Source organism: Callospermophilus lateralis, chromosome 11 (genome assembly GCF_048772815.1).
Source record: "Callospermophilus lateralis isolate mCalLat2 chromosome 11, mCalLat2.hap1, whole genome shotgun sequence".
Taxonomy (NCBI): Eukaryota; Metazoa; Chordata; class Mammalia; order Rodentia; family Sciuridae; genus Callospermophilus; species Callospermophilus lateralis.
This window is the reverse complement of record NC_135315.1, coordinates 5,212,526-5,237,458: the sequence shown is the minus strand read 5'-3', so window position 1 is coordinate 5,237,458 and position 24,933 is coordinate 5,212,526. Positions and strand designations below refer to the sequence as shown.

The following is a 24,933-nucleotide window of genomic DNA, read 5'->3' as shown; positions in this document are numbered from 1 at the left end:
CCTGGGCAGATGCTGCCTTCCTGCCCCCCACCTCGGCCCCTCGATGGGCAGTGCTGGGCCCTGTGGACTCTCTCTTGCTGCAAGGTGCGGGTGGGACCCATGGAAACAGGGGTGCGGGGAGGCAGAACTCCCCCCTGCATGCTCAGCATCTGGATGGCTGGGATCTCTTCCTTTCCTCTCTTGGGGCTCTCAACCTTGGTCCCTGCCTTATTGTCCCTTAACAGTGGCCCTTCCTGAAGCCCCATCCCTTGCTCTCTGCTCCCAGCTCTCTTCTCATTTCTGCGAGAGTCCAAGCACCTGGGCCTTCATCACATGTTCCCTGTGACTTGTCTTAGCCCTGGATCTCTCTCTCTTGGGTTTCTGGTAGCCACCTGCTGCTGATGTCTCCTCTAGACATGCTAGGGTGACCTCCATAGGACGTGCTGAAGCCAGCAAGTGCCCCGACCAGGTGGGCTCTGCTTGTCAATGTACCTAGCTGTCCTCAGTTTTCCCAGATTTTCATTTTGTAGCTGCATCTTTTTTTTTTTTTAATATTTCTTTTTTAATTGTAGAGGGACACATAACCTTATTTTATTTATTTATTTTTTAATGTTTTGCTGAGGATCAACCCAGTGCCTTACACGTGCTAGGCAAGCACTCCACCCCTGAGCCCCAGCCCCAGCCCTGTAGTTCCATCTCGCTTGTCACTCGGATCTGTGCCTCATCTCTTCTCTTAGGGAGCAGTGCCTTTCCCAAGTTCTGCTGGAGGCCACCACAGGTCACCTGCTTGGAGGGGTCTGGGAGGAACAGGATGGAGAATCAGTGTTCAAGGCAAGTGGAGGGAGTTTTCTTCTAAGGGTCAACCAGGCTGTGAGGCACCAATGGGCCCCAGGGCCACTCCACACCCTGAGTTAAGGGCGACCCATGGAGAACAGCTCACGGTGCTTGACCTGTTCCCCATCCACCCCATCCACCCCACATACCTGGTTATTTCCTAAGCTCTTCCTGCAGACAGGAGCTCCCTGGGTCTGAGGGTGTAGAGTCTTCAGCTTGGTCAGGAGGTCAGGGATGGATATCAGTTCCTCTTCATGGCCCCTGTCTCTCTGGGCTCAATTGGAGAGTAGTCTTTGGCTTATTCTCTCCCCTGCTTGAATTTTTTCCATCTGGGACATTCTTAATGCTCCACTTACTCCAATAAAACCTGCACATGAACTAGGGAGCTGGAGGGGCCCAGGGAGTGTGTGTGTGTGGGGGGGTGAAGTCCACTCACCCACCCCTCCCCATACTGCCCAGAAGCCAGGGAAGTCTCCAGGAAGCCAGGGTTAATCTTTAACCAAATCCCAGGCCTTGGCGCTCTCGGGCTCCCCCTGAGTCCCCCCGCTCCCCGCCCTTGGTGTTGGACACTGGCCAGATGAACCTGGGCTGCCAGGGTCTGAAGTACCAGGCTCAGCAATGTCAGGGCCCTGTCCTGTCCTGGTGCGCAGTAGAGTGGGGCTTGGTAAGGATAGCTGAGCTGGGCACAGCTCCACTCTGGAGAACTTGTGGTCAGCGTACAAATAGGTAAAAGGCCCATTTGCTGACTCTGTGGGTTTGGATGGAATAATAAAAGAAAAGGAGGGGACTCAAGTGCCAGTTTCTCCACACCAGCCCGGCCTCTTGGCTCTCTGTGCTTCTCACTCCTGGGACACCTGGGACCAGCCCAGGGGGATTGAGGCCAGAGGAGCAGATGAGAATGAAGGTCTCCTTGCCTCTCTGCCTCCTGTCTCCCTCTCTCGGTTCCTTCTTGCCCAGTATCCCATCTCTGGCTCCTTTCCTGCACAATCCCAGGCAGCTTCAGGTGGCATTCAAGGCGAGACACCCAAACACACAGGGCCAAACAGTGTCCAGTCCTTGCTTCCACAAAGCAGCATGGGGCTTGCCTCGGAGTTCTCCCTGGGCTGGAATGCCCTCTCCCCAGCCTCTGCCCACCCATGGGAAGAACCACAGACTCCAGGGGCTTCAGGAATGTCCCCAGCCCAGTGTCCTGAGAACCCCTTGATGTTGACTAGGTAGAGCATTTTGCCCAGGCCACTTCACTGTGTGTGTGTGTGTGTGAGATTGACCTGCCCGTCAGCACGTGCATTCATTTGTTCATTAAACACTCAACCCGTTGGCCGCTCTTGGAGGCTCCACTTGTAGGAAGGAGCAGGACAGCCAGGTTGTCTGCCCACAGGGGTCTGTGGACCTACAGGGGCTGCGTCTGCTCCACCCTCCCTGCTCACCACTGCCCAACTCAGGCACAGTTTACTTGGGGCAAGTTGGAGGGGACAGGGTTTGGTGCCTGAGTGAGGGAGGGGGGGGGGCAGGACGGCCTGTGGGAATAGGGCCACTGACTGAGAACAGTTGGCCACTTCCCAGCTTCAGCTTAATCCCCTGGGCAAACAGCAGAGGGCCACCCAGGCTCAGCTTCAAAAGGCCAGGTGGGGGTGGGCCGTGGTGGAGGAGGTGAGCTGATGGGGGTGTGCAGGCCACAACCCTGTCCAATTCCTGGTATTCTTGCTTCCTGAGAGCTCAGCTAAGCTGCTTCCTTCTAGGGGGAAGAGGGCTGGGCCTCTAGTCCTACCCTCAAAAGAGGGTATTATGGTGGAGCCCGGGGCCAGCAGTTGAGGGCTGCAGGGGAGCTGAAGGGGCCAGCAGAGAGACCTGGGGCCTGACATCCCCCTTTGCTTACTGTACATCCCCACCTTTCCTTGCCTGGCTTCTGAGGGACAGTGTCCTTCCAGCTGGTCCCACACAGGGAAAGTTCAGGCCCCAACATGCCCACCCTTTGGGGTGGCTGTGACCCACACCACTTGGACACAACAGAGAGGCGTGGACACAACGGGGAGGAAGGCAACCTGTGGGCTCCCGTGCGCTTCACTCCCTGCCCCGCAGCTCACACTGGTCAGCCTGGCCCTGGGCCCTGCATGGGTGGCCTCATAAAGCCCCCTCCTCTGCCTAGGTCCTCCCTTCCCTTGTCACCTGTGTTTGCTTCCTCCTCCACATACAAGAATGTGTCAGCAGGACCTGGGCCGCTGGCCCACCCCATTGTTAACAACACCCTACTCCCCACCCTGACAGGCCCAGACCTGCCCTGGGGGCCAGCCCGCTGCCCCCTGCTGGAGTCCAAATACACCTGTTTACCTTTGGGCCTGAGCCCAGACGGAGCAGCAGTGACTCCTAGCACCCCCTCCTTTTCTGCCTGCCCTCCAGCTCCCCCTTGTCCTTAGTGGTTTGGGCCCCAGGTATGGGTTGTCTGTGCCAGGGGTTGGGGGTGGGAACAATTCCTTCTCCAGGTCTAGCTCAGCTCTGCAGGGGGCCTGGCCAGTTTGTTCCAGGAAAACAGGATAAAGTATGGGACCAGGGGGATCCCCAGGGGACTTCCATACCCCATGGGTGGCCTGTCCTATGGAACTGGAAGTGTCCTGGGAAGGGAGGAGGAAGCCTCCAAAGTTCCAGTTGCTGTTCTTTCTTCTCCCTTTCTGGAACCAGTTTTTCTGGCTGGGCTGGGGGGGCAGATAGGAGAGGGGGTAGAGGGAAAAGGCAGGACTTTGGGGACAGGAGAGTGGCTCATTCCCTTGGGAAAGAGAATGAATGCATCAGGCACTGGTCACTGCAAAAGGGGTTTGCATCCTGGAATGAAACTGGCTCAGAGAACTTGAGTCATAAGCTTAAAGCCACACAGCTTAAATGAGGTAGAACAGCAAAGGTATCATGTGATTTAGAACATAATGCTGGTGCAGAGAGGAGCTTTTGGGGGGCAGCCTGCAGAATTTGGATGGACTCTGTGCCTTGGATGAAACCATCAATTCTGATTTTGATAGCTATGTAGACATGTCCCTTTTTTTTTTTCTATTTTTTTTTTTTTTTTTTTAGTTGTAGATGGACACAATACCTTTACTTTTATTTATTTTTATGTGGTGCTGAGGATCGAACTCAGTGCTTCACACGTGCTAGGTGAGCACTCTACCACTGAGCCACAACCCCAGCCTGACATGTCCCTGTTTTATGGAAATGCACACTGAAGTGAGAAGAGGGTGTCATGTTTGCAACTTGCTGTTGAATGGTACAAAATATAATTTGGTTGAGATTACACAGAATCTATAAATAAATAGGAGGTAAATGAACATTTTTTTTAAAGCCCCCCTGCTAAGGGGCAGGTGGGAATGAAGAGGCTTGTAAAGATGGGTGCTTTCCCTACCACTGACGCTGCCTGCAAGCCCCCTCCAGAGCCCCCTCGAAGGTTTGGCTGCACATTGGAAGTGTCTGGGGACTTTAAAAATGCAGATGCTGGGGCCCTATTCCAGAGATTTTACTCTGGTTGGTCTACATGCAGCTTGGGCAAGTGCAGCCAAGGGCACGCCTCATGCTGCCTCTATGGCCCTGTGCACAACCAGGTTCTGGTGACCCTGACATTGCCTCCCCTTCCTCCCAGCTTGGGCTAGGGCAGGCAGTGACTTGCCCGCTATCAATCCATGGTGCACCCACCTTGGCCAGGGCTGGAGGCTGATTCTGGGTGTTAGTGAAGAGGCTGGACTCCCCTTCTCCTTGTTCCCTTAATGCTGTGATCCCTGGAAAGGTAGGGGTGTGTTGGGTGGTGGGGAGAGAGAAGGAGCTGTTGGACTGGAGGCCCTGCTGGGGCCGCCCTCTCTGTGTAAAGGGGACAGGGACTGACTTCTGGGCTCAGTAAGGCCCCAACCCTGCCTGTCCTGCAGTGTGTGTGCCCTTCTGAAATATTTGGAATAATTAGCAAGTGAAAGCAGCAAGTTAGACTGAGGAGTGCCAGGCTGGCCTACAGCCCAACTCAGGACAGAGCAAGAAAGGGACCGGGGAGAAAGCAGTCCATGGAGGCTGGGCAGGATTGCTCAGGACAGTGCCCATTTTTTGCTGTGTGTGTGTGTGTGTGTGTGTGTGTGTGTGTGTGTGTGCGCGTGCGCGCTCGCGCGCACGCCTGACATCTGCTCATGGGGGTGGGGGCCAGGGATGGCTGCACACCAGAGAGGCATGTATGTGGGGTTGGGTGGGGATTGGGTAGGGAGGTGGGTAACAGACAAAACTAGGGTGAAGGGATCCAATGGTGCTGGCTGTCACCTAGAGACAGGTACTGTGCCTCAGTTTCCCCATCAGGACTCTAGTAACCTGGTCCCTCAGAGAGTGGACCTGATGGTGTGACTGAGGGCTATGCCCATTCCTTAGTGGCCTTCTTCCTCCCCAGACTGGCACTGGGTCAGGTCATGCCAGAGTGGGAAACTGGGGCCCTCAGACCTCACACCCCATCCCTTGAGGAGAGGACCTAGCAAGGGAGGTGCTGGACGAAGGCCCAGACCATGGCTGCTGACTCTTGACAGGCAGGCAGGCGAGCCCAGGCAGGCCCTTGTGGTGGGGTGTAGCGTGAGTCCCTGGGGCCCGGTGGGGAGGCAAACCTCCTCCCTTTGTCTCCTGCTCCCCTGGGGCTCTGGGCACAGTTCTCCCCATTGCGCAGATGGAGGCGCTGAGGCCCAGGCTGCAGGGGACTCCTGAGAGCTGCTTCTTGGTCCTTTCCTCCCAAGGGGCACTGAGGTCGTGGGGAGTTGGATGGGGGGTCCCTCTGCAGGCTCTCGCTGATCCCCATCTTTCTTCCAGTCACTCCCCCTCGGGCAGCCCCTCCCCACAAAACCACCTGGCCCTCATCTTTCCCAAAGAAAGCTGTGTAGACATCCTTGTTCAGATTTTTTAAAAATTTAGTTTAAAAAATTTTTATTGTAAATAACTTTCCATGAAAAAGGTTAAATTGCCCCATGCGGAGGGTGGATGCTGGATGTAGCCCTGGGGATCAGGGTGGAGCAAGACCCCAACCCCAAGTGAGGGCAGGGGCATGGGGCTGCCCCCTTCCTGGTCCCAGTGGTCCCAGCAAGCTCAGTCCCTCCCAGTTAAGTCTTAGCTACAGCTACGCACTACATTAGTCTGTCTGTCCCCCCTGCAGCTTGGCTGCTGGGCCCTAACTCCCCAAACCTCAGCTTCCTGCTGCTCTTAGCCTCAAGTCAGGCCCAAAGATTAGGGATTGACATCCTCCGTCCTACCCCTAAGCATGGGGTCAGGTGAAGACCCAGAGGCCTTAGAGAGCATCTCCTTGCCCTACCTTGTGCCCCTACCGCATTCCTGCCTCCTCTCGGCCCCCTCCCCCAGTCCATCACCTGCCACACTCCACCCCAACCCCTGCTGCTCTGGCCCCAGGGAGGCTCTGTGGAGAGAGGTCCCCAGGGGGTTAATTTGCTGTCACCTAATTAGCATTTGTTGTACCTGGGAACTTTCTCTGGATAGAGACCTGGGGAAGCAGGAGGGAGTCGGGAGAGGGGTGAAGTGGAAGAGCTCTGGGGAGGGCCCTATTCTGTTCCTCCCCAGCCTTGCCAGGCCCCTCCAGGCCCAGTTCCTGGGGTGGGGAGTCGCGGATCAATGAAACACTGTGTATAGGGGGGCTGATGAGTGGAGGCGGCAATTCTGGTCCTGGGCCCCCAGTTCTCAGCCTCCTGGGCTTGAATCTGAGGACATCCTGGGCTGGGGGCAGATGGCCTCATGCAGCCAGCCTAGGGAAACGTGGCCCAGCCCCTGCCTGGGCGATGGGGTGTTCACGGCCGGGTTTGGGGGCAGTTCTGGGCCTTGACCTGGGCACTGTCCGGAGGTGGGGTGGGGCCTCGCCTCTTACAAGAAGGCACCCACGCTGGCCCAGTCCTGCAGGTCAGCGGACAGGGTGGCATCCCCTGCCTCGAAGAGGGGCTCTGGGGGCAGGCAGCCACTGCCGCTCTCGTCCCAGGGGTGCTGCAGAAAGGATGTGGCCAGGAAGGTCTCATCGAAGTCCAGGCTGTCGGTAGCCTGCTCCGCTGGAGGACCCCAGGTAGTAGGGCAGTCAATGTGGTGGCCATGGACGGTGAGGTCTACATCCCCGTGCAAGGTGGGGCTCAGTGGTGGGCTTAGCTCCAGGGCCTCCAGGGTGCTCAGCTCCCCACCCAGAGTGCCAGCCTCGAAGATGGCCTCCCAGTCAAAGTTGCCTTTGAGAGGTTCCAGCTCTCCCTGCTCCTCCTGGGTCAGCAGCAGGGTGCTTGGGGGCCTCAGGACCTTGGCCACCCGCTTGGGCAGCGGCTGCTTGCGTTTATGCCCAAGCCTGCCCTCGCCCGCTCCCCAGCCCACCTCCCCCGTGGCCTCCTCAAACTCCCGCAGCAGCTGCTGGGCCTCGGTGTTCACGGTCAGCGGGCCAGCCCAGGGGGCGGTGCTGGGCTCCTGCGCAGTTTGGCGGGCAAAGGCCGGGTGGATGTGGACTGAGGGCAGCCGCCGCTTCTTGAAGGCCCCGCTCAGCAAGCGCTCAGCGTACTGGGGGTCGATGCGCCAGAAGCCCCCCTTGCCTGGCTCATCCTTCTCCCGAGGCACTTTGATGAAGCACTTGTTCAGCGACAGGTTGTGGCGGATGGAATTCTGGGCACAGGGAGAGAACAAGGGAAGGAACCACTGGGTCAATGGGGACAGTGGTGATGGAGTGGCGCCCAGTGCTCCTGCACACTCCCCCCATCTTCTCTGTGATGGGGGAAGGGAGGACAGACCTACTGCTCTGACCAGGCGGTTGCAGCTCTGGGACACCAGCCACAGGGCACTGGGAGCCTGGAGTGCTGTCGGGGGCTTTTGTTCTCTGTTGCTGGGATATCTGCCTGCTCAGTCATCCGAGCTCTGAGCCGCAGGGTGGCTCTCAGTGCCACCCCCGTCGCCTGCCCTCCCTCCCTTACCCTGGTGCTTGCGGCCCCTGGCCAAAGCCCCTGGCTCCCCCAGGGCCTGGACTGCCATATCCCCCTGCCTGGCCTGGCCAGTCCTCCCAGTGAAGTGAGTGAGTGGATCAAGGGAGGGGGCTGGGTGTACAAGGATGCTATGTGTGTGTGTGTGTGTTGTGTGTGTGTGTGTGTTGGAGGGGGCAGATCTGGTGACTTTCCTTGTTTGTTGAGTAGGCTGCTGGCCTGGTCCTTCACCCCCCACAGCCGTCTCTTCCCATCCCAAGCTCAGTTGATTATTATCCACCAGGAGCATAGGGTTTGAGCTGGGGGCTTGAGCTGCACAGGCCTAGGGTAGATCTTCTGTGAGGGCATGAGTGGCTGGGGACTGTGTTTCTGTGGCCTGGCCCTTTTGGGTGCCCCAGGGAAGGGTGGGCATCCTTAGGTTTCTGTCTCCAACTAGCCCTGGATCCTGACTGTTGAAGACTCTCGGAGCGATGTCTACTCAGCCTGAAACCCATGGTTCTCCTGCCTTGTCCGTTCTTGGCTGCCTAGTTTTGTCCTCCCCATGCTGGAGTATGGGGGCCTAGACCCTTACAGCAGGCAGATGGGTGGATAGTGCCCCCCAAGGTTGGGATGTTTACATGGTGGCCTGGGCCTCTTGGCTGCTGTGTCAGGTTCTGGAGACTTAGAACACAAGCCAGTGCAGCAGGCAGAGCCCCTGTGGAAACCACCTGGCTCAGGTAATTGTCTCCCCAGGGAGGCTGGCGAGAAGAGGGGGAGTAGAGGCAGGAAACTGGGGAGGGGTTAAAGTGGGGGCTGGGCAGCAGCTTTAGGAAGGCCCAGACCCCCTCTGCTGAGGCAGCTGATCTTTACACCCCCAACCCTTCCCACTAGTATCCTCCCCAAACCAACTGCAAAAAGGCAGGATGCAGAGTCTGACTAGGAGGCCACCTCCTTTCCATTTCTGAGTCTAGCTCTGACAAACCATCCTTGGGCAGGACAGTGTCTAGGAATTCTAGGACTTGGGACAAGAATGTGCCCTCAGCCCATCACCCTCCCCAGGAGACTGTGCCCTGGTTTTTGGGCTGAGCCTGCAGGATGAAAAAATTCCTCCCCCTTTAACCTCAGTGGTCTTCATTCTAAAGCCATCTGCCCTCAGGATATTGTCCCTGTTCCCTCTCTGGAAGTCAAAGGCGGTGAGTTCCAAGAACTGGGCTCCTTCGAGGACCTCAGAGGCCGCCCTCCCATGGAGGCCCTGGCTGCACGGTGCCTACTTGACCTTGCAGATCTGGGATGAGTCCAGTGAGGTGTGGGGAGGAGGGACTGGGGAGCGGGCAGATGCTGCCCGCGCCTCCCCTACCTGCCAGGTGGGATCAGCGTGGCGGAAATAGCAGAAGTTGTCCGTGATCCACTTGTAGATGGCCGACAGGGTGATCTTGGTGGCCTTGCTGGCCTGCATGGCCATACAGATGAGCGTGGCATAGGAGTAGGGAGGCTTCACGTGCGGGTTGGTGGCATAATCCACGTCGTCGGGGGGCGGGGCCTGCAGCCCCGGGGGCGCGCTCCGCGACGTGCACGACGACGTGGGCTTGCCTGGCGTGTGCGGCTGCCCCAGGCAGGCGGGGTCAGCCGCCATTGGGGACCCCGGCGCCGTTGAGCCTGGCATCTGGTGGTAGCCATGGGGGTCCGTACCCCCAGGGGGGAGAGAGGGAGCCTTGGCGTTGAGAATGGAGAATTCCTGCAGCCACTGCAGGCTGGTCAGGCTGTCATCCAGGGCGTCGGGCTCCTCCAGGCAGCCCTCCGGCCCGGCCTCCTCCACCGGCCCTGCTCCCGAGAGGCGTAGCCAGCTCTCCGCCATATCTGCTGGGACTCTCCGAGGGGGCGGTCAACATCCACCGGCTGAGCTGAGTGACTTGCCGCGCTCTCTGCTCTCTGGCTCCCGCGGCTCCGGTTACACAGCTTCCTGAACGTGAACTTCCATCCCGCGACCCGGGAGTCTCTCCTCCCAAAACGAACGCGGTGCCTGCGGGACCACAGCGGGAGCTGAGCACTCTTCCCCCGTGGCGGAGGGGAGAGGGTGTGTGCAAGGGGGAGGCGGCCGGGAAGCTCCCGTAGTGCCCTGGCTCCGACCCCCACGGCTCTGCCTGGCTCTCCCTGTTTCTCCTCGAGGTTTTACTGGCCACGCGAGGAAAGAGGGTAGGGCAGCCGAGAGAAGAGCGAAGATGGTAGGGTATCCCTTTCTCCAGAAGAGCGGGAAATCAGGACCCCTCCCCTCTAAACAAATGGAAACGGGGTCGAAAAGTCTTGGAGGGCAGTAAGACAGGGTGGGGACAGGGCTGGTCCTTGAAAAGAGATATTAGGATGAGGGGTCACGGGAAGGGGACAAAGTTAAGGGGGGCGGGGGCGGAAAGCGAGTTCTCCGATACTCGTCAGGTGTCAGTCTCTGAGCCCACTCCCTCCGGGTACTGATGGGGGACCCGACTGGTACCGATGCCCGCCCTTCCGCGGCCCACAGCTTTCCTATCCCTTACCTGGCTCAGAGCGCAGCCCGGGCCAGAGGAAGGTTCTGGAAGAAGTTCCTCCCACCCCCCGCGGCTCTCTGCCCCAGCTCGAGGGCCCCAACAGAGCTTCTTGTCGCCCCCCCGCCCGACGGCGCTTCTCTGAGCGCCAGCGGCCCCGGGACCGGCATTAAGTAGCCGCTCCAAAGGCTTCTCCTGCTGCCATGGCGACGCTCCGCCCCTATAAACAGCTTCCGCCACTCCCATTGGCCAACACGTCACCAAGGAGACCGCGGGCCCTTGCTACTCTCTCTGGCGGCAACTCTCTCGGAACTCGCTCCTTTGCCGCCCTCTCCCGCGCCACCCAGCCCCCTACCCGCCACCGCGTCCGAGATCGGCGCATTCCCGCCCGAGGGCCCCGCGCTGGGAACAGAATGACGCGCGGCTGCTGCCCGAGGCCCCGGGAACCGCCTTCGTCCCCGTACCCGTCGAGTCTGGGCTGCTACGAGGCGTTGATGGCCCTGGGGCCGAGCCCGTGGTTCCAGGGGCCAAGGCAGGGAGCAGGCTCAGGCTCGGGAACCGTATCCTTGGGGTTTTCTTTCCTCCCCTCTGGGCCGCGAGTGGCACTTTCTCAGGTTTCTGCGGCTTTCCCTCGCTCTCGACCCTGAGTGTCCTCTCTGGTGCCCGCAGCAGGTCTGACTCTCTGATGCCACCTGCCGCTCATATTCTCAAAACCGCCACACCGCTCGCAGACACCAAGGCGGTAGGGTAATCCATTGTCTCCCGGTAAGCAGCTTCCTCGTCTCAGATCCTCAGCAAGGCTCCCGAAAGCCCCCACATTCCAGAAGCACCTGCAAAGGTGCCCTCCCTCCCTGATAGCAGCAGAAAGCCAGTGGGTAAAAGTCACCAACTTGCCAAATTCTCCTAGTGGGGTCATTTGCCCAGTTATTTTCACCATTTAAGTGATAGGAACCAAAACTAGGAGACACTGGGGATTAGCACTCCCTCTTCCCTCCCCCTGACTACTCTCCTGTCACCAGCTTTCCTACTCTTTAATTATTGAGGAGCTGCAGTGTTGGGAGTTCTCCGGTTTAAAGCAGCTCTACCTAGGAGTACAGAGATGGGGGCTGAAGGCTTGGTGCCCAGAAGGCCACGCAGAAAGCTAGACAGTGGGCTCCCACCCAGCAGCACGCCTCCCCTGCCCCTTTCTACTTCCAGATCCTCTCCAATAAATATTAAAGAGTACCTGAGGAACTCAGACCCACCACTGGCAAATGAGACTACTTGGTAGACAACAGCTCTCCTCCCCTTGTAAACAGTTTTATTCATGTTTGAAATCATGCAGCAATCCATAAATATTGCATTCTTGATGTCCCCACTGAAGTGTGCCCACAAGTGTACTCCAGAGTGAGGGGGGTACACAGATGGCACCAACAGCATCACACACGCACGCACGCGCACACACACACATACACACGCACACACCAGGTGTGCAGGCCCTAAAGCAAAGTGAACAACTGGAATGCCTACAGGTGGTGAGACAGCTTAGTGTTTGGGTCTGTGCCCAGGAGTTGCCCCAGTGGGGGTATAAACTGGTGGGATGGAATTGAGTAGACGGCAGAAAAGCTCTGTGAGGAAACCAGGATCACCAAAGCACCGCAGAGCATGGGAGAACGCAGACCTAAATCAGTGTGTGCCTTCAGGGAGAAGCCAGGCCCTATTCCACTCTCTGGGCAAATGCTGATAAGGTGACTCCGGATGATGATTAGGGGAGGAGGGTGGCAGCTACCTGTCCCTGATCAGGCCAACTGAGGCCTACTCCTTTAGTTGGGCTGTTTCTGCTTGCCAACATATGAGAACAAAGTTGGGGGTGGGGAGGAAACAGGAACTGAGCAACAAAGAGTAAAGGGCACTCTAGCCTGTGGTTGTCTCTGTGTGGAACTAGGTCTTCCTGGGAGAGGACCTAGTGCTTGCTGTGAGGGACAGACACTCTGGGAAGGGCTGCCAAAAATGGCTTCCACTGGCCACTGTTTACCTGAATCTCTTGCATCTCAGTTATTTGCCTAATCCTTCCAGGTCACTCCACATTGCAACTTCTGCTGGCAAGAGGAGGGGGCTTTGTGTTCCCCGCCTCCCAAGGGAAGCACCCTGTAGCCTAGTCATACTTCAAAGAAATCTGAAAGTGGGCTTATTGCTCAACATATATTGGCTTAAATTTTAAGTACAGAAGGGGCCACACTCTCTGCAGCCAGACAGAAGGTGCAAAGGACCCGCTGGGCACTGGGATTTCTTTTTTTTTCTTTTGGGAAAGCTCTTTTAGGGTAACAACTGCAAATCCTAAAAGCCAACCCATGCCAGTGGGCCCAGCCTAAGTTCTCCCCACATCTCATCCTCACAAATATTTGTGTTTCCCAAACAATCCCACATCCCTCTAAACAATCCCCTTTTCCAAAAACCAGTGGACAAGGCATCTAGGCATCTGTTCAAGAATCACTGAGATGAGAAAGGTGTATCACTCAACTGGCAGGCTTTGTTTATGTGCTGATTAGAATAATATCTTTAAATGGCCAATTAGCTTGTGGAGGCTCTACCTCCCCTTCACCTATCATGCTCAGAAATGTAGACAGCAGAGGAAAACACATAGGATGGGGAGGGTCCTGGACGTGAAGGCCCCAACATTGGCTCCCAGGCCACTGCTTGGTCTTAGCTCAAAGCTCTCCACCATTTCCTTTGGTGATCCTGGGCACCAGTTTGAGAACCACTGGTCCATATCTCAGCCTATTTTTTCAACTATTAAAAAAAGGGGTGGAGATGGGGGCAAGAGGCGTAAGATTCCCCAGTCACATGGCTATAGTGAAGATGAAATAAGGTAAAGACAGTTCCAGCACTGTGCATATAGAGGTGGTCCAGAGACACGCTTCTTGAAATGTCACCTCTGGTGGAGTCCTAGGCCTTTCCTGCTGCACCTGATCAGAGACCTCTTGAAGGGTGATCATTATAATGAGGCTCTCAGATTCAGGGCCCCTTCTGAAGCACACAGGCACATGAGGTGCAGGAGACAGCTCTGCTACCAGAAAGAAGACCTGGTTTTGTAACCAGCCTCTGGATGCCACCATCTTCCTTGTCCTTGAGAAAGGAGCTCCTAATGCTTCGTGATGAAAACCACATACAGTGCAAGATGGCCTCCCCTGACCACCATTGGTTATGAGGTGCCAGAGACTAGAAACTACCAGATGGGTGTTGGTAACAAAGCTGCCAAAACTAAGTCTGCTTGATCTACCCCTGAAAGGAGAAAGAGATGCAGAACCACTAGCCCCAGGCTCTCGGCTCCACCTGCTGATCAGGTATAGCAGATGCAGTCCATTCTCTACAAAGGGTCTCATGAGTTGGAGCTGCAGTTCTGGCATCAGCTCATTGAGTAAGAAGGGCTTCCTGTCCCTTGTGAGAGGAAGGATCATGGTTACAGGAGACAAGTAGTGGAAGGAGGAGTGGCCTGAACTCCACATCCAGCTTTCATGTGAGTATAAAAATCCACACTGACGTGCAAGCCTGGGAGGCCAGTGGTCCGGTGAGGACGGATGGAATGCAAGAACAGGGGTGCCCAGGTACCAGGCAGGTGCTCTCAGACAGCCAAAGGACCCCAAACGCAGGCTCTGTTCTCGGGGTCCTCCAGGCTGCCAGATGATAAGCGCCGGTGCTGGATGTTCAGACGGCTGACAATGTTGTCATCTGACTGCCAGGTATCTGAAGAAGAAACATCAAAGGTTACAGGAACCCATCCAGCCTTAGGCCAGGTCCACTTGGCATATCCAGTTGGGGAGCCTGGGAGTTTGATATGGAAGCTAGCGGGATGTATGTGACCCGAAACTCCAGAGTGTGCAAGTCTCAGAACACATGAGAAAGAACAGGGAGAAGCAGACGCTGACAATGTGGAAGAGCTGTTCCCGCCCCGGCAGGCCAGGTACAGTCACTATCATGGTGGCCCACAGACAGAGAGGGACATGACAGATGTTCCTTGTTTGTGAACTTACCCTAGGATCCACTTCGGTATGTTAATTATTTGGTTCTGGAGTTTGTCTATGTGTTGTGAGATAGGGGAAAAGAAACTGGGCCTAGCTATTTCCTAGGGCAGGCAGAAGTGGGAGGCATTGAAGAGAGCACTTGTTCCAGCCCCAAAGTGCTTGCTGTGGTTGCGAGTGGGGAGCTGGAAGGGGCAAGGGACAGAAGGCACAGTGAGGCTCTGGCCACCCTCCCCCACCTCTGCTTTTCATTTCTTCCTGCACCAGATCAGCAGCTGGTGCCATCAGCCCAGGAGACACAAGCTAGAGAGCTGCCCTGCATCCTGGCTGAAACCCATTCCTGGCACCTCTGTGCACACATGCTAGTTGTGTACAACTTTTAGTCACATGTACCTGGGCTCCACGCTTATGATGTACTAACTGGGTGGTCCTGAGCAGGCTATTTTACTTCCAGCCTTGGCTTTTTTTTTAAATATATATTTTAGTTGTAGATGAACACAATTCCTTTGTTTATTTTTATGTGGTGCTGAGGATGGAACCCAGTGCCCCACACGTGCCAGGCGAGCGCTCTGCGACTGAGCCCCAGCCCCAGGCCCCCGCCTTGGCTTTTTCATCTGCCATGTGGGAGGCAATGCTGCCCTCAGGTTTGCTGTGGGGACTGGGCACTGTCTGACTGGCAATATGTGCTCGGAACCAGCCCCCAGGCTTTGTTCAGATCACCTTCCTATCTCCCCGGCAAATAGGCTCTGCCTGTTCATCCCTTCAGGGCAGCCAGAGCCACCTTCACCCTTGGGATGAAGCCCTGCCCCTGGTGTTCAGTAAGGCCCTTTGTCCCATGGACCCTCTGGCCTCCCTTACAAGGCATCTCCCAGCTGGATGAGGCCCTGCGAACCCCACTTCCCTCCTCACACTGAGGAAATTACAGGCCCTTTTGCCCCTCCTCAGACATGAGCACCCCGATGCTGGCCACGGCATATTCACCGTTGCACTCCAGGGCTCAGCACGGCACCTGGCCCACCAGAGGGCTCCTCGAGGGGTCAAGGCCAGGCAACTCTAGATGATGTCGGAGCCACTGACACTCGGCTGGGGTCAGCCTAGAGTTTGGCCAGCTCAAGATATGAAACCCGTTAGTGGCAGAAACACTAGGATGAAGCAGGTATCAAGTGCTCATTGACCAAAGTGCCCTGGTGTGGTAGTCCATCCTGAGGACAACCGCAGCGAGTGGGCGTGAGCCCAGGGAGGGAGGGGAGTGAAGAGGAAGGGCTGAGCCTTTCCATGGGATCCAGCACCCATGAAGGTGCTTCTTCCCTCTAAGGCGGGCAGGAGGAATAGCAGGCAACACTGCCCATTCAGTTAGAAACCCCAAATAAAATGATTTGTTTGTTCATTTATATAATTTGGTAGATCTCATACCTATTCCTCAATGTTTATGGGGCAGGACTCCGGAACTGCGGCTGTTCAGTAGGAAAGACCAAAAGCAAATGGTAAACAAGAGAGAAGACACACATGCACGCACAAATAAAAACAGCAGCAGCCACACCACTACCACTGGCCACAGCTGCTGGCACAGCAGGAGACTGGGCCAGGAGGCAGCCAGGAGGCTGTCAGGGCTGAACTCACAGGAGTCTGTACAAGCTCTACCTTCTAGTAGCTTTAACCAGGGCTTCAAATCAGCTCCTTGAGGAACAGACTTGAGACTCAGACGAAGTCTCTGTGAGCAGGGGAGATGTGGCTGGAGAAAGAGGTGCCTTTCTCCTGGAAAGCCCTGCTGCTGCCCATCCCCAGTTCAGTGGGGGAACCTGGCCACAGAGCAGACCCAAAGCTAAGGAAGACACCCCTTCCAGGGAGCCTCTGTGGCCTGCTGGATCTGGCCCACCCTCCAGCCAGCAAATGGAGCTTGGATACTTGACATCTCTTTGGAGGGCAAAGGTGCTTTCCATTCGCCTCCTATCTGGGGAACCAGAACTGGCGGAATGAAGAGACCTCTAGAGGCAGGTATGGGGAGCACTTGAGGGAGATCTGGCATCCCCTGTCCAGCCTCTACCAAGTCCTAATTACATTTTTTTTCTTTTAAAAGATGGACACAATATTTTTATATGGTGCTGAGGATTGAACCCAGTGCTTCACATGTGCTAGGTGAACGCTCTACCACTGAGCCCCAGACCCCTAATTACATTTAAGGGTTGTGATAGTTCAATTGTCTTTGCAGCTTCTCTCCAAGGCAAAGAGAAACTTTGATTTTCCCTTAGTGTCCACAATGTGCAAACTTTCCTAGTAGCATCTTAGTCTTGGGTTATGAAGACTAGAGAGAGGAGTGAATTGATTTCATTGGATATGCCCACTCCAATATAATGCAATAATTTTAAAATTATATTTGTATTTCCATTTTAAAAACCCAAGTTATCTTTGCCTTCTTCCTTGAGAGCTTGTCTGGAGGTTCTAGAAGGGGAGTGCAGTTACTCATATACCCTTTCCTGCAGAAAGCTCCTCCTTCATTGGAGAAGTCATTCTCTTCGCCTGAGCACACAGTTTTGGGAGGGATGCACATGAAGCAGTGAGGCAGGAAGAGGACACCCGCCTAGCAGGTCAGATGAGCTGAATGGGCCCTGCAGTCCATGGGGTGACAGATGTCACAGCCAGATTGCCCTCATATCCCTCTTTGCCTTTTCCTATCACATAGACTACTGAGAGCCTTTTCCCAGAACTGTCACCTGCCCCCATCACTCTCCTGCCACCTAGGGAATTTCCACTCACTTCCTTGGCACCACGTCAACTTCTCACGGCTATGTAGTTCTACTTTTACCACCTGTCAGCTCAGACTCCCACCTTGGAGAACTTTTCAGAAGCAATCTCAGGACACTGCCTTCCCCGGTGTGGAGAACCAGAAACCCTCTCAGTCTTGGGGTCCTAGAAGACCTGGAAGCTTCTTAGGGGAAGAGAAGCTGGACTTCCCAGGTGCCCACTAACCAAGCATGAGAAAAATGGTGAGGAGGGGTCTTTTGCAGAGCAGTGTGAACATGGCACAGGGTGAGCACGGGTGCTCCCTGGGCTCCGCTCCCCACTGGACTTCCCTGGAGAGGCAGCATGCACTTGAAGAGGGAAGCAGACTCAGGCAGGGACCAGGGCATGGGAAGCAGTCTTGATGGGGAACATTGCCCGCAGGAACAGTGAGGAGCGGAGCCAGCCTGGGGGTGTCTGGTGGTATGGTAGGAGTTTGAATGTAGAGCGGAATGTGCAGAGGCTCATTTAGACCATGGGGCCCAACAAAGTGAATTCTCCTGACTTTGACCCAACTGATACTTCTAGAGAATTTCCCAGCTCTTTGCTATAAGGTGTGATGCTAACAGCAGAACCAGAGAAACATTTTGCCAAGAGAGAACATGCACCTTCCCCTCCCCACCTGATGCTTTGGACCTTTGCTAAGGACATGATGGACACTTACAGTACTTATTTATATCTGAGTCCCTCTCCCAACAGCTGCCATAGGTGTTTGATTTCATGTCTGGCCAAACTGTGAACCCAGTTTAATCTTAAAACTGCTGGCTCTAGAAGTGGCCATGAGGAACCCCAGGGCTGCTTCCTTCTGCCCTGGTCTTGCTGCCCTCCCACAATCCCGGAAGGGAATAAACATTGATGAACAGGTTGGGTTGATCAGAGGGAGTTAGGAAGAAGGAGCACAAAGAATAGGCTCAGTTTCTACCAGCACTATTGGTTCAAACAATTCACAGCAGCTCCCTCTGCCAAGAAACAGGGGTGTGCATGGGAACCTTGGAGGGGTGCTGGCTGGCAGAGAGCTGCCAGAGACAGAGCTAGGCAGAAGTACCATCCTCACCCGACTATGGACCGAGGATGCCAGTGAAAAACAAATCCTTCCCACAAATCTTCACCAATGAAGCATGCCCATTTATGTGGAACAGAAATGCATTCTCACAAATATTTTTTTCTTGGAAAATCTTACTGTATTGAATATAGGTCCTCCCTGGTTAGGAAAAGAAACCTTGTCTACAACCCTAAGCGAGAGCCCTCAATGTGCGCACGCCAGCAAGCTTGGTGTTGGGCTGAGCAGAGGCAGGGAGGACAGTGCTGGCACAGAATGAACATGAACTTTCACAGTCAGGTAACGTAAATGAGTTAAAAAAATAAACAAACCAGACGGACAGATCTACATTTGGCAAAAAGACATGAAACACAAACGGACAGACAGAAGCAAGGTCAGGAGTGGGAGGGTAGGGAGTGAGTGAGCCCTGGTCCCAAGCAGCTCCAGTCCAGGCCTAACTGGGCAGGAGGCGGGCCATGTGGGTCAATGCTCCTCCTCATGCTCAGGCTGGAAGGGGGTTTGCCCTGGGCCTGTGCAGGAGAAGCAGGAGAACGGATACTGCCTCTTGGGGCCTCACTATGGATTAAGAGACCCGGCAGTATCCTCAGACAAACTAAACAGAGAATGATCAAAGTGCCCTTTGGAAGGCTGGAGAAAGTATCTCCGAGAATTCTGGCTTCCCCCACCACAAGCTAGTGTGGGGCCAGCACCTGCTGGGGCCGTGTCCGGCACAGGCTGATGGAGAGTGGCAACCACAGGAGGCCATGCGGCTGCAACACCTCCAGCCACTTCGCTGAGCGAGTAAAGCACTGGACCCAGGCGTGGTGGTTCTGAAGCTGAAGCAGGTCTTCCTTCAGGGACACTGGAGAAGACTGTAAATAGCACAGTGTGAAGGGCCTCTCTGCAGTGAGACCAGGAGGGGCCATCAGACCTGGCCACTTAGGCAGGACTTGGCTTTTAGAGGAGTGTTCTTGGAGCCCTTGAATGAGCACATGGAGGTCGGTGCTCAAAGTGTGATTAACAAGGTTGCTTTATACAGAATTATCCTAGACTCCATTTAATATCCTGGAAAGAAACAGGGGAATACTCACTAATACTAATTTTTTTTTTTTTTTACAGAGCTAGGGATTGAACCCAGGGCCTCACACTTGCTAGACAAGTGCTCCACCATTGAGCTGTATCCCTAGCACTTCCTGATCAAACTTAAAGTTAGGGCTCCAGGGAGCAGAGTTACCCCCAACTCCTGGCCCCTCCTTTGGAATCCAAATCATATGTGAGATGCAGCTGGTAACCTACAGCTCAGTGGATCAGAGAGCCATTTGTTGGCCTATAAATTGTTGACTGTCAAATTCCCTTTGGATCCTAACTCAGATGTGTCCTCTGAGGAGCTATGACTTCACTTTTAAAGAGGTCCGGCTCTCTTTCTGGGACCTTCAAGGAGAGTAGTTGGCTGCCTAAACTTCCTGCTAATGAAAACAAGATAGGCCACCTGACATGGCATCTGCAAGATCATGATGGAGGGTCATGGTTAGGTCAAATTGTAAGAAGAGGACTTTTTGCTCCTTTCTTCCTATCCCAGTATTCTCAGAGCAGGAGTCACTCTTTGCAAAAAACTCAAGGGCTCTTCAGAGGCCTTCTCACTTCCTCTCAGAACCTTAGCACACCCCAAGCCTTGGCAGGAACTGCAGGGCAGGAGTCGGGTGTACCAAGGGTGGGAGCAGGGGTAAGAGCAGAGGGATGTCTCCCACCAAGTTCATGTTCAGCAGACTGCCACTCACCGGGTAAGCAGACCTCAGAGCACAGCTTATTGTCCAGTGCTTTCACGCTTGCGATGTCAAAGTCATTGTTATTGTCACACTCCATACCTAGAAATGCGCATGTCCTCTGGCCTGTAAGGGAGTTAATGCAGTTAGAGAGGGGCTGGCTGTGTTTTTCTCTGCTTTGCTGTCCTTAAAATAAAAATCTTAAGGATGGAGACAAAAAATAAAATCATATGTTAAAAAAAAGACATTAATTAAGTGGGTAAAGAGCAGACAAAAAAAGGAATCAAATCGTGTGGGCATGTCTGGGTTCTCGCACCATCCTGATTTGTTTCCCTCATTGGCCCCTTTCTAGCTCTGCTCCCTAAGAATTCAGATCACTGCAGAGGGCTGTGGGACACAGGCTCTGCAGAGACCACCATGGAGGGCAGCTGTGCCCAGGCCAAGCTGCTGACACTGCGGCTGGCAGAAGCTGGAGAATGCCAGGGACAGTACTCTGCTCATGCCTGTGGCTATCTTGGGTCCAAGCGGGGTGTGTATATGACCACAAGGCTCTGCAAAATGATAAACACATAAAACAAGAACTAAAGGGCTTAGCATCCATAATTTTGCATTTCAAATCAGAATGACCACATTCACAAAATTATGATTTACTCTCCTGCAGGACTAAAGTCTTTGAGTATGTTTTCAGTGACTGCCTAGAAACCTACAGACATGTAAGAGGGGACGGGAAAGTTCTAGAAGAGATTTTTGTGAACTACCTTTTTTTTTTTTCCCTTGGTGAAAAGAAGAGAAGAAAACATAAACCCACTCTGTGGGGTTTAGAGTATCAGGTGGAAAAAACCTGGCCACCCTGTACTCCTTAGAAGCAAATATTCTTTGAGAGAACCATCACCCAGGGCGACTCTAGAGCCTGAGGCCCTAAAATCACCCACACAGCAGGTGAAGCTGCAAACCCTAGGCTGGAATGCAGGAGGGGAGGGTGCCAGTCTCTGAAAGGGCCTCTCCTTAGGCTCTTGCGAGGTGGGACCTGTCCAGTCTGCAGCACACCCCTGACACACTGAAGCAATGGCCAGCACTAAAGCAGAAGCAACGAGGATGGCAGGTGTGGTACGACTGCTTCCAGGCCATGGCACACGTGTGCTCGGGAGGTGCCCCAGAGCAGAGCAGACGGCAGCTTGGCTCCTATGACAAGTTTTGTGACTTTTCCAGCACCCCCTATTCTTCCTTGCCTTCACTCCTTTACTTCTAGCCTTGCTGGAAACCAATTTTTCCAAATGAAGACAAAATTGAAGCCTGGGTTACAGTGAAGCCATCACCACGGCAGCCTGGGAAGCACTCACCTAGGCTGAGCTGCTGAAGAAACTGGCCTTTCCTCAGCCACACACACGTCACGTCACATGTCTGCTGCCTCCTGAGGGCTCCCTCACAGTGACACCAGCTATTTTCTCCACTAAAGTGAAGCCAGGCAGGTGGCCAAACAGTCCTGCCTCCCAAGAAGGAGACGCTGCTCCTGCTGTGCTACTTGTGGGCTGCTAGGGCAGCTCCTGGGCTCAGCTGGAGAGCTGAGGAGGCAGGTAAGGGAGTGGCCAAGAAGCCACAGGGTCCATCAACTGCATGTGCAGAACCGGGTGTGTCTTCTGCAGCATCGTCACCCTGACTCCAAGCAAGAGCTAGGAAGGTCACTGAGATCAATGATACCCTGCTTGCCTTGATATTACCCTCAGGAAGACAAATGTTTTCCTAACAGCCACAGAGCTGAGCACTGCTGCCAAGTTCCCCTTCCTTTATCCCTTAGGGAACACCCAGGAAAGAAACAGCATGTGGACGCATAGGACCAACCAGGTCTTTTACCATCTTCCTGCATTGGGGATCCATCCTCTTCCTCTATGACGTCATTTCCCTAAGACAGAAGGAAGTCCTCATAAGTCTACGAAGCAGTCAGAGGAACATAGCAATTGGCTAAAGTCAGAATTAGGCATCCGTATCTAACTCCTGGCCATGTCCACAGTGCACATTTCCCACCCTCATTTAACATGCTGAAGAGGCCTGGGGAGCTAGATCAGCCTGTGGAATGTACACTCAGGTATATACTCAGGATGGTCCACTAGGAATACCCTTGTAAACAGCTTAGTTGGCACTCTTTAAAAAGTTGTTAAATAAAAAAGCAAATCATGGAGGAATCAAAACTTTCAGACGCCTCTTAGACTCCCATATCCCATCCTGAAGCCCTTTGAAAGAATCTGGCTCTAGAACCGGGTGGAAACCTCTCCACTCAGGCCTATATGTGCCTGTGTCAGATGCAGCCCAGCCTCTGTGCAAATGCTCACACATTTCCAAGGCCCAGGGTCTAACATGGAAAGGTCCCTCTTGAGCTCACTCCACACTATCACACTGGTGCACCCTGCCAACTGACCAGAGTGTGTGCTGCTCTTACCTCTACCCACATTCTACTTCTTTTTCTTTTGTGGTACTGGAGATTGAACCCAGGGTGCTCTACTACTGAGTCACGTCCCCCGCCCTTTTTAGTTTTTACCTTTCAGATGGGGTCTTGCTAACTTTCCCAGGCCGACCTCAAACTTTTGATCCCCCTGCCTCAGTCTTCTGAGTACCTGTAAAGGCACTGCACTGGTACCAATATTCCACTCTGACTGATCTAGTGTGCCACCTGGGAAGGCCCCTTCAGTGCCCCGTCTCCCACCCCCATCCCCAGCCAACAGCAGCAGTTCTGGCTGAGAGGAGAGGTGCCACTGTCTGCCCTCTGGATTACCTCTGCATCCTGCTCTCCTGCTGGGAGGCCAGCAAAATTGCTATCTGGAGACTCTGCTGCCATCCCCTGCAAAAGAGCAACAAAGCCCAAGGGCACAGTATGGTCTTCATGACAGCAAAACCAAGTCCAAGCCCTCCTTAGCACAAAAATGGTGGCAGACAGGAGTCTGGCCTATGGGAATGCCATCCTGCCCTCAGTGCTGGGGGCTTGGCAGCTGGTTCTGGCACAGACAAAGTAGTCTATTAAGCTACTTTGGACATATGTGCAGATAGCATCAAGGCAATTCAAGTGTCCCCCGCTTTTAAGTGCCTCCCCTTACCTCTCCTTCTTCTGAGGGGATCCTGCTGGCAGCCCGGGGGGAAGGATGGGCTTCTCCCTCCTCTTCAGTGCCAGGAGCGATGTAGGAGCCAGACATGGAGGAGACTGTGTCGGTGCTGATCTGGGAGGACGCCATGGACATGACTGACTGGGCCAGGCTGCTACTGGCAGGGTCTTTGGAAACAGGAGTTGGAGGAGGGAGACGGAAGTCAAATTTACTAAGAAGCAGAACTCCCTCTCTCTGTGCTCAGGCCTGGGAAACACAAGGGCTCCTTTGCCTTCCCCTGGAAGGTTCCCCCCACCCTTTCCATCACACTGGGGATTGAACCCAGACCCAGCGGCACTTCACTACTGGGCTACATCCCCAGCCCTTTTTATTTTGAAACAGGGTCTTGGCTAAGTTGCTTAGCGCACCACTAAATTACTGAGGCTGACCTTGAACTTGAAGCCTCCTGCCCCAGCCTCCAAAAAGAGTCACTGGGATTACAGCTATGTGCCACAAAGCCCAGCTGCTCTTTTTAGAGCATTCTCATGGACCAGGATTTGCTTCTTCCCATCACAGTGAGAAGACCCTCCCATAGCTCACGGTAGGAACAAGAGCCCTTCTCTAGCTCAGGCCTCCACGAGCTGCTCCCATCCCCAAAGAAGTGCTGGGACAGCTGTGGACTAAGTGGGGGACACACGCAGCTGCTCCCTTATGTACCTTCGGGGGAGGAAATGGTGGAAGAGAGTGGCGTCCCTGTGCAAGATGACTGGTCAACAGCCCCCGAAGATGACAGAGTGAGATTCTCACTTTCTGGAGTGACAGCACATTCCTGGGAATGGGGGACATAACAGGACATGGAGCAAGCACAAGTCAGGCACGTTGGAAGAAGGGGTCAAAAGCAGAAGGGGGACACTGGGAAGGACAAGGTCGATGCAGCACTGGGGCTTCTCTTCTGTCAACATTCCTCCTCAGTCAGGTCCTGGAGTGACTGTCTCCCAGGGGAGGTGCAACTTCCGTCAGCACCTTCTGCCTGAGGCCCAGCATCTGCTGGGGCCACACAAAGACTGCAGCTCCAATGACACAGGTCACCCAGCAGCTGTGACATGGGGACACCCCCAGTTTCCCCAGGATCATGAAGAGCTTTCTTTCAGATGGAAAAGAACACAAAGCCGGTAGGGGCCTCACTGCCAGAAAGACATCTCATAAATATCCCGTAAGTTCCTAAGTTCCGCCAATTAATCTGAAGCTGACGTCGCCTCTGCTCTCCATCAATCGTGGGCACACAGCCTCTCCTTCTCAGGCAAATGCAGATTCTCTGCCTGTTGCCCATGCTCCATTTCCTCTTCTCCAGGTGGCCTTCTTTCATCTGAGCTCAGGCCTGGGCTACTGAGCTGCTTCCTGGCTCTGCAATCTCCTGGCTGATCCATGAACTCTCACTGTATTCCTGGCCTCTTCCAAGCCTCCATGAGAATGTTTTTCTTCCCTTTCTCTCATGTCTAAAAAAGTTCAAGATTCAACTCAAATGACCTCTCTACTGTTGCTTCTGATCTCCTCCATTTAACAAACTTGTGTAGATCTCCACAATGACATTTTACGGTCCCTGTTTTGGGAGCTCTTCATTTCTACAGCAAAGGTACATCTCAGCAGCAAATGCTTCCTGGGCAGTGACAATGTGCCCGATATCATGCTGGTATTCGATACCTGTGCTGCCTCACTTGGATCTGAGCTCCTGCAGACAAGGGCACCTTATTGTCTCTGAAGTCCCCCATACACTGAGCTCAGTATCCTCGACAGTGTTGGCTAATAAACTGTGAAGTGAACTCTTAGCAGGGACTTTGGGACACACAGGGTAGAAAGTTCCAGTCTTCTGCCACTTCTGGTCAATCTTCCAGTGCTTTGAGAGCCTAGGACCCTCTTCTGAGGCCTCTGGGCATCTAGATCTCCCCTGCTTTTGTCCCTGCTCCTGGACCACTGTTTAAAGGGAAACCTCATTTCCAGCCTCCACACCCCGTTCCTCATCCAGCATTCTGGTCTC

The 24,933-nt window shown here is 54.4% G+C and overlaps 2 protein-coding genes across 5 annotated transcripts in view; both read right to left on the bottom strand.

Annotated features, from left to right (window-relative positions):
* Positions 1 to 6,675: 6,675 nt before the first annotated feature.
* On the bottom strand, positions 6,676 to 9,588 carry Foxj1 (forkhead box J1). The gene is made up of 2 exons (XM_076871190.2): positions 9,091 to 9,588; positions 6,676 to 7,443 (listed from the first exon to the last, which is right to left on the bottom strand). Exons 1-2 carry the CDS (start codon positions 9,586 to 9,588, stop codon positions 6,676 to 6,678), a joined length of 1,266 nt encoding a protein of 421 aa, XP_076727305.2.
* A 4,047-nt stretch (positions 9,589 to 13,635) lies between these two features.
* Rnf157 (ring finger protein 157) overlaps positions 13,636 to 24,933 on the bottom strand; it is a 65,639-nt gene continuing 54,341 nt past the window's right edge. Inside the window, exons 14-20 of one of the 4 annotated variants that reach the window (XM_076871760.2) lie at positions 23,616 to 23,727; positions 22,914 to 23,086; positions 22,595 to 22,660; positions 21,667 to 21,727; positions 19,843 to 19,953; positions 15,661 to 15,701; positions 13,905 to 13,972 (exon numbers count right to left, since the gene is read on the bottom strand). In XM_076871760.2, coding sequence (XP_076727875.1) covers positions 15,661 to 15,701; positions 19,843 to 19,953; positions 21,667 to 21,727; positions 22,595 to 22,660; positions 22,914 to 23,086; positions 23,616 to 23,727 — 564 coding nt within the window. In that variant the 3' untranslated portion in view covers positions 13,905 to 13,972. Of the gene's footprint in view, positions 13,973 to 15,660; positions 15,702 to 19,842; positions 19,954 to 21,666; positions 21,728 to 22,594; positions 22,661 to 22,913; positions 23,087 to 23,615; positions 23,728 to 24,933 lie in introns of all 4 variants that reach the window. The other 3 variants (XM_076871761.2, XM_076871758.2, XM_076871759.2) reach the window with 3 other exon arrangements.

Bases quoted from the DNA above. Each gene is read 5' to 3' on its own strand.
- Foxj1 (XM_076871190.2), bottom strand. From the start codon at position 9,588: ATGGCGGAGAGCTGGCTACGCCTCTCGGGAGCAGGGCCGGTGGAGGAG. The intron at 7,444-9,090 runs GTAGGGGAGGCG...CCCTGTGCCCAG, and splicing joins ACGCTGATCCCACCTGGCAG to AATTCCATCCGCCACAACCT.